Source organism: Siniperca chuatsi, linkage group LG24, assembly GCF_020085105.1.
Source record: "Siniperca chuatsi isolate FFG_IHB_CAS linkage group LG24, ASM2008510v1, whole genome shotgun sequence".
Taxonomy (NCBI): Eukaryota; Metazoa; Chordata; class Actinopteri; order Centrarchiformes; family Sinipercidae; genus Siniperca; species Siniperca chuatsi.
The window spans coordinates 563,887-577,097 of NC_058065.1; the positions used below are offsets into that span (position 1 = coordinate 563,887).

General features: G+C 38.1%; 3 protein-coding genes across 2 annotated transcripts in view; 1 reads left to right on the forward strand and 2 right to left on the reverse strand.

Moving 5' to 3' along the window:
* The window catches only part of LOC122871964 (opsin-3-like), a 6,985-nt gene extending 3,968 nt beyond the window's left edge, over positions 1-3,017 (forward strand). Inside the window, exon 4 of the mRNA XM_044187608.1 lies at positions 1,377-3,017. Coding sequence (XP_044043543.1) covers positions 1,377-1,589 — 213 coding nt within the window. The 3' untranslated portion in view covers positions 1,590-3,017. The remainder of the gene's footprint in view (positions 1-1,376) is intronic.
* LOC122871907 (NLR family CARD domain-containing protein 3-like) overlaps positions 1-13,211 on the reverse strand; it is a 752,187-nt gene that overhangs the window by 382,919 nt on the left and 356,057 nt on the right.
* Positions 634-10,352, reverse strand: LOC122871959 (beta-galactoside alpha-2,6-sialyltransferase 2-like). Its single transcript, XM_044187600.1, has 6 exons — positions 10,116-10,352; positions 8,442-9,137; positions 7,622-7,719; positions 7,414-7,515; positions 3,794-3,968; positions 634-1,142 (listed from the first exon to the last, which is right to left on the reverse strand). The coding sequence occupies exons 2-6, from the start codon at positions 9,070-9,072 to the stop codon at positions 895-897; spliced, it is 1,254 nt and encodes a 417-aa protein (XP_044043535.1). The 5' UTR covers positions 9,073-9,137; positions 10,116-10,352; the 3' UTR covers positions 634-894.

Consider the following 13,211-nt stretch of genomic DNA (forward strand, 5'->3'; position numbering starts at 1 on the left):
CATGGGATTGTTCTGAATCACCATGGCAACAACAACATCAGATGTGATGATTAAATCTGACCAAAGAAAAAACTCTGAAAATCTGATTTGTAGTTAATTGGGTTAAAAAAAAATAAACTCAGTGGATTTGGCCTTTTAGTACCGACTCTTCTGTAGTGGAAAAATTAACTACTTTCTGTTGCTTATTATTATCATTATTATTATTATTATCATTATTATTATTATAATACAGCAAACTGAATTTTAGCTTATTAATATTATTTAAAACTGTCATTCTGTAACGCAGAACAGTGCTCATTGTCTCATGCAGAACACATTCTGGATCCAGTCTTTGACGAGCAGCAGGCTCATCCCGGGGCCTGAGGGTCCATCTAAAGCTGGTTCCTGTCACAGCTGGTCTCACAAAGAGATACAAACCAGATTCCTGTTGTTTCCTCAGAGCAGCTGAGGACAGAAGCAGCGTCACTGAATCTGTAACAAATACCGAAATCACAAACGTCAATGCTGTAAATACAGCAGGTGTGAGCGGACAGTGAACGCACCGTCCACCTGAGGTGTTCACAGGCTTTTATGGAAGTCCAGTTCTGCCAGGAATCAAATGTACGAGACTAAAATAAATACTCACAATTATGATTTAGTTCATTTGTGTTTCTGGAAAGTATAAAGTATCGTCAGCAGCTCAACATGAGGAACTTCTGATTATATTCAATAATCAACAAGTCAGTTATGAGTTTCCAGGAGACAAAACTACATTAAAATTACGACACAAGTCAAAACTAAGAGATTATCTGTCACAGTTACATAAGTGTCAGACCCGGATCATGACCCGGATCATGACCCGCGCCGGACGGTCCGGAACCCCCTCGGTGTGTCAGACCCGGATCGTGACCCGGATCATGACTCGCACCGGACGGTCCGGAACCCCCTCAGCGTGACCTTGCCCTTCCTCCTCAGCTGGTCTTGGTGGCCCTGGTTGATCCTCTGGATCAGCAGCTTCTCGTACAGCAGAGGGTGATACGCTCCCAGTGTACAGGCGTCGTCTTGGTAACGCTCGTAATAATGACACAGGGCGGTCCGACGGACAGACGGGATGAACTCGTACACGCTGACCTCACGACACAGTGACATCATCAACAGGATACCTGCAACACAGAGGTGACATCATCGTTACAGCTCCATGGCAACTGAACACCATCTGCTGAGGAAGATCATGTGATCTGGTAGAAACCTCCAACAAAATGAATGTCGAGGGGTTCAAATGCCGCCTGAGGTGTCGTCGGTTCGAGTCCGGCTGTTATTTCGGTACCTGACAGTTAAAGTTCATTGGTTACCGATGGTTCATCGATCATTAATGTTCCTGTTTGTTTGTTCCTCAGTTCTACCGCTGCTTCCTGATCCTGTTCCACTGTAAACACCAGCTGACGGAGAACGTTCAGTCCTCCGTGCCCTCCAAGACCACCGTGGTCCAGCTCAACCGCCGAGTGTGTGACAGCAGCCCCGCCGGGCGGACGCCGCTCACCGGACCCGGTACGATCCACGTGGAGGGGACCGGCGCCGCCGTCGAGCCGGCCGAACCCGGCTCCTCCTGAAACCTTTTGATTTGATAGAAAGCGAAAGGTCCCGGTGGCTCCGCCTCCTGGAAACTCATGATGTCACCGCAGGTGTGACCCCCAGTGATCAGCTGACTGCAGGTACAGAGGACAAACTGTGTCGCGTGATGAAAGATTTGAAGACAGAAGGACGTACGAACACTTAATGAATGATTAATTACACGACGTAATCAAAATCATACGGAGGCTTTTTAAAAATAAACTAATAATAATAACTGAAGGAATCACAAGACGAACATGAAGAAACTTATAACTTTTAGAAACATTTAAAGTGTCAATTTTTACATTTGTCCTGTGAAGCCTTGATATCAGCCCTAATCACTGTTATATAATAATTAATATTCTGACTTATACAACATTAATTACCTGTTTACACCTGGCGACTGGGACTCAGATATTTAAGCTACTCTGTGTTGCATAAGCCCCGCCCTAGGGGCCTATTGTACATACTGATTATATACTGATTACTGGACCATCATGGAAACAATTAGGTCAGTTTCAGGTGAAACTAGGCAGGGTAAACAGCAGACACTCAGGTAGACTCCCTCCTGAGGGCGGGGCTTAAGTAACACAGAGTAGCTTAAATTTCTGAGTTCTCAGACCATTTTCACAATTGAGAATGACTTCCGGATGGGAGCCGAAACGTCTTGATTCTGAAAACAGCGTCCAGACGACTACGACTGAAACCTTTTCTATGTTAGCTGAAAGGTTACAACTTAAAAATTAACACATTTTTAAAGGATTTCGTCAATTCTAATTGATCCTATGAATGATCAATAAGCGCTGTATTCAGTGATTTATAGTTCCACACGTTAATTATTTCAGTGTGTTATTAAACATTAACTGCTGAACATGTCGAGCTTCAAGCCAATTAAAAGAATGACTTTGTTATCAAGTTCAATTAAAACATGAAATTATTTGACTTAATAACTCAAATTAAAAATGTATTATTAAATGTAACATTTAAAAAAGTTTAATTTCAATAATAACTTGATGCATCACGAGAGAAATTAAGTATTTATAATTACTAAACACAGGAAAGTCACATTTAATTAAACATTAATATGGAAGAGGTCGGAGTGTTAATGAGATCTGTGTGTAATCATGTCGTTAATGATTATTATGTGTCGATGGAGCAGCTAATAACACTAATAAACTGCATTAGTGTTATTAACTTTATACACAGCTAATAAACAGTGCGGTCGTCAGCTGACCCAATTTTTGATCACATGTGGAAAAAATAATAGTCACTAATTAACAGTTTGTGATTTTATATATTTCAGTTGCTCATCGTTAATTAATTGATCGATTCAGAAAATGTGAATATTTTTCTATGGTCTCTGGTTTGTTGAACGTCAGTTGGTGTAAAAATGTTCTGAAACTTTAAATAAAGTTGTGTAAATTGTTCGCACTCGTCTGTTTCTTTATTATTGTATATATGGATTAATATTGTATATATAGATTATTATTGTATATATGGATTATATTTGTATATATAGATTAATATTGTATATATGGATTAATATTGTATATATGGTTTAATATTATATATGGATTATTATCCTCAGGAATTAGGTTCCTCTTGATCGACTAATTTAGATTTAATATGAAATATTCATTATAATTCTTTTTTCTTTTTTTCAGATTTTATATATTTAACAAATTTACTACTTGAATAGTATTCGTTATAACTGAATTCATTAATGTGAATTAATATATAAATATAAAGGTTTTTAATGATTTTATGACAACAGAACAAATATTTATGTTTTGAACGGTTCATATTTAAAATTGAGTTTAATGATTCAATAAGAATTAGATGATAAGAGACTTAAGCCTTTATTTAATTTTTTTTTCTGTTGTGGTTTTCTCTTTAACCTTTAAATGTTTATTTTTCTGTTTAATGTTTCAGATTTAAATGAATATAATAATATTAATTAAATCTGTCAGGATCTGATATTTATTTACATTGAATTACTTTGATAACATCAAATATTTAAAATTGAAAATTACAGCACATTTTATCATTAAACTAAAAATGTTTAATTCAACAATAAACATCAACTTTAATTTTAACGTTAATTTAAAATATGATGTAACAAACTTTTTACAGTTAAATGAAACTGGTACTTTGGTGCGGTGTGGCGCCAGGTGGCGCCGCGTGGCGTGGGAGCAGCCGGTACCTGTGAACCCCGACGAGGGCGGGTTGGGCTGGATCTGGTCCTCGGTGTTGTCCTGGATCAGGTCCCACAGACTCCAGATGAACTCTGGGTGGAGGATGTAAAACGGCTGCTCGGGTCGGAGGCGACGGCGTTCGACGTACGCTGGGAACAGATCGAAGTCCGGCTTCTCGAACCACTGAAGACAAACAACAGCACGTCAGTGGCGCCTCCTGATGATGTCACACCTGCAGGCTTCCTGTTAAAGAGCTGTTCAGTTTAAACTCTGCATTTTGGACGAAACGATGAATGGAGAAACTATTCGACACGTTAAGGACAGTAAAAATATCCTGCTTCACCTGCAGCTGTCTGACGGAGAAACGCCACCCGAGCCTTTAACCCTTTAACCTTTAAACCCTTTAAACCTTTTAACCCTTTAACCATTTAACCTTTTAACCCTTTAACCATTTAACCTTTTAACCCTTTAACCTTTAACCTTTTAACCCTTTAACCTTTAAACCCTTTAAACCTTTTAACCCTTTAACCTTTTAACCCTTTAAACCTTTAACCCTTTAACCTTTTAACCCTTTAAACCTTTAACCTTTAACCTTTTAACCCTTTAACCCTTTAACCTTTTAACCCTTTAAACCTTTAACCCTTTAAACCTTTAAACCTTTAACCCTTTAACCCTTTAACCTTTTAACCCTTTAAACCTTTAACCCTTTAACCCTTTAAACCTTTAACCCTTTAACCTTTAATCCTTTAACCTTTAATCCTTTAACCTTTTAACCCTTTAAACCTTTAACCTTTTAAACCTTTAACCCTTTTAACCTTTTAACCCTTTTAAACCTTTAAACCTTTTAACCCTTTTAAACCTTTAAACCTTTTAACCCTTTAACCTTTAAACCTTTTAACCTTTTAACCCTTTAAACCTTTAACCTTTAACCTTTTAACCCTTTAACCTTTAACCTTTTAACCCTTTTAAACCTTTTAACCCTTTAACCCTTTAAACCTTTAACCTTTTAACCCTTTAAACCTTTAACCTTTTGACCTTTTAACCCTTTAACCTTTTAACCTTTTAACCCTTTAACCCTTTAAACCTTTAACCTTTAACCCTTTAAACCTTTAACCTTTTAACCCTTTAAACCTTTAACCCTTTAACCTTTAACCCTTTAAACATTTTAACCTTTGAACCCTTTAACCCTTTAATCCTTTACAACTTTAACCTTTGAACCCTTTAAACCTTTAACCCTTTAACCTTTTAACCCTTTAACCCTTTAACCTTTAACCTTTTAACCCTTTAACCTTTTAACCCTTTAACCTTTTAACCCTTTAAACCTTTAACCTTTTAACCCTTTAACCTTTAACCTTTTAACCCTTTAACCTTTAACCTTTTAACCCTTTAACCTTTTAACCCTTTAAACCTTTAACCCTTTAACCCTTTAACCCTTTAAACCTTTAACCCTTTAACCTTTAATCCTTTAACCTTTTAACCCTTTAAACCTTTAACCTTTTAAACCTTTAACCCTTTTAACCTTTTAACCCTTTTAAACCTTTAAACCTTTTAACCCTTTTAAACCTTTAAACCTTTTAACCCTTTAACCTTTAAACCTTTTAACCTTTTAACCCTTTAAACCTTTAACCTTTAACCTTTTAACCCTTTAACCTTTAACCTTTTAACCCTTTTAAACCTTTTAACCCTTTAACCCTTTAAACCTTTAACCTTTTAACCCTTTAAACCTTTAACCTTTTGACCTTTTAACCCTTTAACCTTTTAACCTTTTAACCCTTTAACCTTTTAACCCTTTTAAACCTTTAAACCTTTTAACCCTTTAACCCTTTAAACCTTTAACCCTTTAAACCTTTAACCTTTTAACCCTTTAAACCTTTAACCCTTTAACCTTTAACCCTTTAAACATTTTAACCTTTGAACCCTTTAACCCTTTAATCCTTTACAACTTTAACCTTTGAACCCTTTAACCCTTTAATCCTTTACAACTTTAACCTTTGAACCCTTTAAACCTTTAACCTTTGAACCCTTTAAAACTTTAACCTTTTAACCCTTTAAACCTTTTAACCCTTTAAACCTTTTAACCTTTTAACCTTTTAACCTTTTAACCCTTTAACCCTTTAACCCTTTAACCTTTAACCTTTTAACCCTTTAACCTTTTAACCCTTTAACCTTTTAACCCTTTAAACCTTTAACCTTTTAACCCTTTAACCTTTAACCTTTTAACCCTTTAACCTTTAACCTTTTAACCCTTTAACCCTTTAAACCTTTAACCCTTTAACCCTTTAAACCTTTAACCCTTTAACCTTTAATCCTTTAACCTTTTAACCCTTTAAACCTTTAACCTTTTAAACCTTTAACCCTTTTAACCTTTTAACCCTTTTAAACCTTTAAACCTTTTAACCCTTTAACCTTTAACCTTTTAACCCTTTAACCTTTAACCTTTTAACCCTTTTAAACCTTAAACCTTTTAACCCTTTAACCCTTTAAACCTTTAACTTTTAACCCTTTAAACCTTTAACCCTTTAACCTTTTAACCTTTTAACCCTTTAACCTTTAACCTTTTAACCCTTTTAAACCTTTAAACCTTTTAACCCTTTAACCCTTTAACCCTTTAAACCTTTAACCTTTAACCCTTTAAACCTTTAACCTTTTAACCCTTTAAACCTTTAACCCTTTAACCTTTAACCCTTTAAACATTTTAACCTTTGAACCCTTTAACCCTTTAATCCTTTACAACTTTAACCTTTGAACCCTTTAAACCTTTAACCTTTGAACCCTTTAACCCTTTAATCCTTTAAAACTTTAACCTTTGAACCCTTTAAAACTTTAACCTTTTAACCCTTTAAACCTTTTAACCCTTTAAACCTTTTAACCTTTTAACCCTTTAACCTTTAACCTTTTAACCCTTTAACCTTTTAACCCTTTTAAACCTTTAAACCCTTTAAACCTTTAACCCTTTAACCTTTTAACCCTTTAAACCTTTAACCTTTTAACCCTTTAAACCTTTAACCCTTTAACCTTTGAACCCTTTAAACCTTTAACCTTTGAACCCTTTAACCCTTTAATCCTTTAAAACTTTAACCTTTGAACCCTTTAAAACGTTAACCTTTTAACCCTTTAAACCTTTTAACCCTTTAAACCTTTTAACCTTTTAACCCTTTAACCTTTTAACCCTTTAACCTTTAACCCTTTAACCTTTAACCCTTTAACTGCGGATTTCCTCGCTCAATGATTGGTTCATTACAGTAATGTGATGACTTTGTCACGGAGTATTATTAGTTCCAGTTTAAACCCAGTCTGTGACGCCACCTGTATCCAGTTGTGCTGAACAAACATCACGCAGAAAATCAACAGGGACAAAGCGAAACACAGATAAAGCTGCAACCATGAGGCAATTCGAGTATTGATTGATCGGCTACAACACTGATCTGCAGCTATCTGGAAAATATCTTATAAAGAACGTTTCACTGCTTTAAGATATGTTAAAGATAAAATGATGAATCCATTTATTGAGAATCATCAATAATGAAAATAAGCACTGAAGAAGCGGACGCTGCTTTCTGACGTCAGTGTGACGAGTTGTGTTTAAATAAAGGTTCAATGAAGTTCTAATAATGTAGTAATAGATTACCTGAGTCAGGTTGGACGAGTACTGAGCCGGATCCCAGACCAGCAGAGTGACGTCCTGATACAACGAGCTGCTGCTGAACTGATGTTTGGGCCGAGCTACGATCTTATGAAGAGAGAAGAAGAAGAAACACATATATAACACAATCACACACACTGTGTATGTATATATACACACACACACAGGTGAGGAGAGTGGGCGGAGTCTGTACCTGGGAGTTGATGATGCGGATGGTGGTCTTGGTCCCCACGTCTCTCTCGAAGCCTTTGGTGGGAGCGGCGTTGAAGCGAAGAACTGCATCATGGGAATCTGAGTCCAGCAGGAGAGGAACGGTTTAAAGACATCACCAGGTAAACAAAAACAAGCTGTCCCTGAACTCACCTGACGGGGTCATTAAAGGTCATTCCACAGAGCTCCACAAACATTCAAGATTCAAACTTCGCTCTGGATCTTGAAAACAGCAGCTGACAAATCATCTCAACTAAAGGTCAATTTCTGGAGCTTTCAACCATATCTCACAGCCTTCATCAGGAAGGTCCAGAATAAACTTGGACGCTCAACTTTCCTTAAAGAGCTCAGAAAACATGGACACCTGAGCGTCTGCAGCTCCATCTGCTGCGGAAGACTGACGTGGTTGAAAGCTCCAGGACAAGTGAGTAAGTGGACCTTGAATTAAGCCTCGGATTTTAAATTTAAAAAGGAGAAAACGTTTTGAGTGTCGGTGTTTCACTTCCTGTTTCGCAGCGAACGGTCACACCTGTAGAGACGGTTCACCTGCAGCTCAGCCTCAGCTGCTGCTTTCAGGTACCTGCTGATTCTGTTGGAATTCTTAGTTCATTGTTTTCTTTGGACTTTCACTGCAGCACCTGAATGCACCACCAGTTTAACGGCATTAAAACTCTGAAAGTCGTAAATTTCAACAAACTTTTATCTGTAACGGTCCTTTTACCTGGTCCGGACCCCCCAAACTGGTCACAGGATGAATCTGAAGGGGCTCAGGTTGGACACCCCGGTCCTGAATGTGGACTCACCGATCTCCCTCCCCAGCGATGAGTTGAGGACGGCTCCGGCTGACGTCACCACAGCGCAGCTCTGATACTGAGACGTCCGGAGCTCCTGCAGGGGCAGCGAAGGCACCAGCCGGTCCCAGCCCAGACCGGAGAACGGCTCTTCGGACCCGTCCACAGTCCTGATCCTAGTCCTCCTCTTCAGCTCGCAGTACAGCTGCAGACCAGACCTGCGACCCCCCCTCGGGCCCCGGTACACCACCTGGTGCCTGTTGGAGCTAAGCTGGACCTTCAGGGCCTTCTGGAGACGAGGACTCAGCATCCCCGCCGTCAGGTTCCCAGTCCATAGTCTCTGCAGGATCTCCAGAGACCTGGACCTGTAGTAGTCCTTAGACCTGGACCTGTAGTCAGTCCTCCTCCTCCTCCAGTCCTTTTCTGATACTCCAGCAGGTCTCAGGGACCAGCCGGCGGTCCTGGTCCCCCCCTGAACAGAGGCCAGGCGGCGGGTTTCGGTCCTGGTGAGTCCGGACTGTGCAGCAGATCTGGACCGAGGCAGCGAGGAGGATCTGAGGTCCAGGAAGTGACAGAGCAGGGACAGGAAGAGGAGGAGCCAGGCCAGCAGGACCACCAGCAGCCACTTCCTGTACGGCTTCATACTGGGTCACAGAGGGGGGGTCAGGGTCAGACCGGGAGAGGAGAGCCAGGGGTCAGAGGTCAGATCTGGTGGAATGAGATGTCAGAATCAGATAAAGGACAGAAACGCGTTACAAACGACTCAAAGGTTCGTTACACTGGACTTCGATTATAACGTCAGCAGCGACTAAATAACGGTGCGTTTAGTGTCGCTCAGTAAACGTGGAGGCGTCACACGGTGTACGACTTTCAAATGGATCACCTTCCTTGGTTAGCTCCTACCTTCAAACCGTCCTAACTACCAGCCTCACTTCCTGTTTAAACAAAGTAAATAATAAAACGTCAGAAGTAAAGAAACTTCGCTAATTAATTCAACAGCTCTGCTGCTGACTCTCCCGTGAAGGAAGCAAACAAGGAAACATCCTGAACGATCAGTAAAGATCGTCGGGACTCCTTCCTCGTTTCCTTCCAACGGAAACCACAGAAAAGCGATCAGTCGGCGATTAACGTGTTAAACAGACAGGAAGAGAAATAAATGCTGTTGCTGTTGCTGTTATTGTGTCCACCCCCTGAATACTAACGAGCTTCAGTTCACTAACTGTCTGATTCAGGTAACCAGGCAACAACAACGCACTGAACAATCAATAATTATGAAGAATAAACAATAGAATTTCAAAGATAAGTCAAATTAAAAGATGTTCAAATATATAAATAATAATTTAAATGCTTTTTTAATTTCCTATAATATCTGAATAATATTCTACTGAATGTTTATTATTTCCTGTTAATAATGAGACTTTCATCACTGTATTATTATTATTAATTATTATTATTTCACATAACGTCCCTCAGATCACTACAGAACAAGTTAATAACTAATGTTCTTTCCAACTTTTCTTATTCTGTCTTCAGGAAGCTGATTGAAGAAAAGAGAGTAACAGCAGCCTCCTTGTAAACCAAACTTCATGTAAAATTTGACCGTTTTAAAGAAAACAAGTTTTCCATCTGTCGTCTCCTCTGTTCACCTGTGATTTCTGGGTTTGACTGACAGCTGGTTCGTGTTACCTGTCGCAGGTGTGAGGAGTCTGTTGGGCCAGCGTTCCCTTCCTGCTGACTGCAGGAGTTTCACAGCTCGTCCTGACATCAGCTGTTATTTATTTTCCTTCTGTTTCCTGCAGGATCCGCCTGCTGATTCCCAGAACCCCCTGCTTCACACTACACACCAAGCTGGGAGCGTCCCAGTACAGCCAGACTCTGCTGTGCTGGGATTTGAGCTGCTTCACTGGTTTACTGTGGAAGTTAAAGTTTCCTTTTATTCTCTGCTGGGGGGGTTGGAGTGTCAGCTGGGTTCTGATTGGCTGCCTCAGTCTCTTTGTTTCAGTCTCTCTCACAGTGACAACACACAGGGCTGTTACCACGACGACCACAGTAATGATGGAGGCCTCAGTGTGTGTGTGTGTGTGTGTGTGTGTGTGTGTGTGTGTGTGTGTGTGTGTGTGTGTGTGTGTCACGCTGCGTTCAGGTCACGTCACACAGATCGTAAATATAAGCTGCAGAGTGAGAAACAGACTTCAACTTCCAGCGAGGGGTTAACTGGATGCTGGACCTGATCCCAGACCTGGTCCCAAACAGACTCGTGGGAAACTTCCCAGACCTGACAAGCATACATAAACTTTTAAAGGGACCCGAGGATTGAAAATGATTTGGACCTGAACAGACCCTGATCTGTCACTTAACAAGCAGCAATATAAGAATAACAATAAGAATAACATGAATATTATAAATATATAAATATATATATATATATTTATTAATGTCTCTTCTTCTTCTCCATTTTCTTAGCAACAGATACTTTCATTGATACTCAACATTATTAGGATGTTGGATTCATAGTGAGGAAGAAGATTTGGTCCACTTCCTGTTTGAAGGTCCCCACACTGCCCCCTGCTGGTCACAGGTCTCGCTGGTTCTGGGTCTTAAAACTGGGAATTCTCCTTTAAACTGAAGTTGCTTCCTGGAAAGTTTCACATTCAGAAAGTCCAGAGTAATAAACTCAAACATAAACTTTAATTTCATATATTAAAATTATTAAAACGTAGAAAAGCCTGCACGTTGTTTTATGCAACAAAACTCTTATTATTGTTTTTGACTAATTTCTGTGTTTTTGTAATTATTATTTTCCGGTTTTCAGTTGTTTATCTTCACACTTCAGTTGTGAACGAGCGCGTTCACGTAAAAGGGGCGGAGTTTGCAGAATATGACATTGACAGCATAGAACTGATTGGTCAGTAGTGAATATAGGCGGTGCTTTCATACGCACTGATCTGTTGTCTCCAACATAACCGGCTCCGGAGCAGGTAAGGACTGAAAACCCAGGGTGACACCTGAGGTTACCTCGCTAACCCCAAATCTCAGGTCAGCTGATCCAACACCTGTTGTTCCAGCTGAACCCATCAACCCAACACACTGTTGACATCACAGTGTACAGGAAGTGGACTCTGTTGACGTCACAGCGTACAGGAAGTGGACTCTGTTGACGTCACAGCGTACAGGAAGTGGACTCTGTTGACATCACAGCGTACGGGAAGTGGACTCTGTTGACATCACAGTGTACATAGGAGGGAAACAGCTCCTTTAATATAAACAGGAAACAACACTTGAGTTTGTTATTTCCTAATCACTTCCTGTAAATCTGCTAAGTTTTTTTTATTGTTTGTTTGGAGACATTTTCACAGTTTAACTGTTTATTTTTCCACTTCCTTTCTCTTTCTAAATGGTAAATTTGAGTATTTCAAATTCAAATATAATGATAATGATTAATTATTGATTACATCTCTATTTTACTTAGAATTAGTTCCAGATTACACAAATCTGCAGCTTGTGACCTTTGTTACCTGTACCTGTATATTTAAGCAGAAATGTGATTATAAAATCAAAAATAATATTTTAATGATATTGAAATCAACCAGAGAGCTGTCGAAAATAACTAACTTTTAATTAATACACATCTTTCGTTCAATATGAAACAGCTCCACCTGCTGGCACACAAGATAACTGCAGGCTGACATCATTAATCAATAATCTATATCTGATCTACTGATCATTTCAGCAAATGATCAATCATCATTAGTAGAAAAAGTCATATTCGTCTTTTTAATATTTGGTGTTTTACATATTTGATTGTGTCACACACAAACTGCTTTAGCTGCTCAATGACTGACAGTTACCACTAATACTAATAACAACACTACTACTACTACTACTACTAATAATAATACTACTACTACTAATAATAATAATAATAACAACAATACTACTACTACTGCTACTACTAATAATAATAATAATAATACTGCTACTACTAATACTAATACTAATAATAATAACAATACTGCTACTACTAATAATAATAATAATAACAACACTACTACTACTACGACTACTACTACTAATAATAATAATAATAACAATACTATTACTACTACTAATAATAATAATAACACTACTACTACTAATACTACTAATAACAACAACAACACTACTACTACTACTAATAATAATAATAATGATAATAATAATACTGCTACTACTACTAATAATAATAATACTATTACTACTACTAATACTATTACTACTATTATTAATAATAACAACAATACTACTACTAATAATAATACTATTACTACTACTATTACTACTATTATTAATAATAACAACAATACTACTACTAATAATAATACTATTACTACTACTATTACTACTATTATTAATAATAACAACAATACTACTAATACTAATAACACTACTACTACTGCTACTAATAACAATAATAATACTAACAATAACAGTAATTAAACACCGAAGATCTGGTGAGAAATAAAAGTGGATAAAATGGGACCTCTGGGTCGGAAAATGATCAATAGATTAACTGTTAATGAAATATTGTTATTTCATAACATATTGTGTGTTTTTATACTCGAAGTTTCTTCGTCTGTTTGTGTTTTTATTCTCGTTCAACCAGACTTTTACCTGATTCATTACATGAAGTTCTTGCAGCACAACTAGAAAACAAAAACTGATGAACTGAGGTTTTTCTACCTGACAACGTTTATGTTCATCATATTGATTAATAAATCACTTGAATTATTAATTATCAGAATT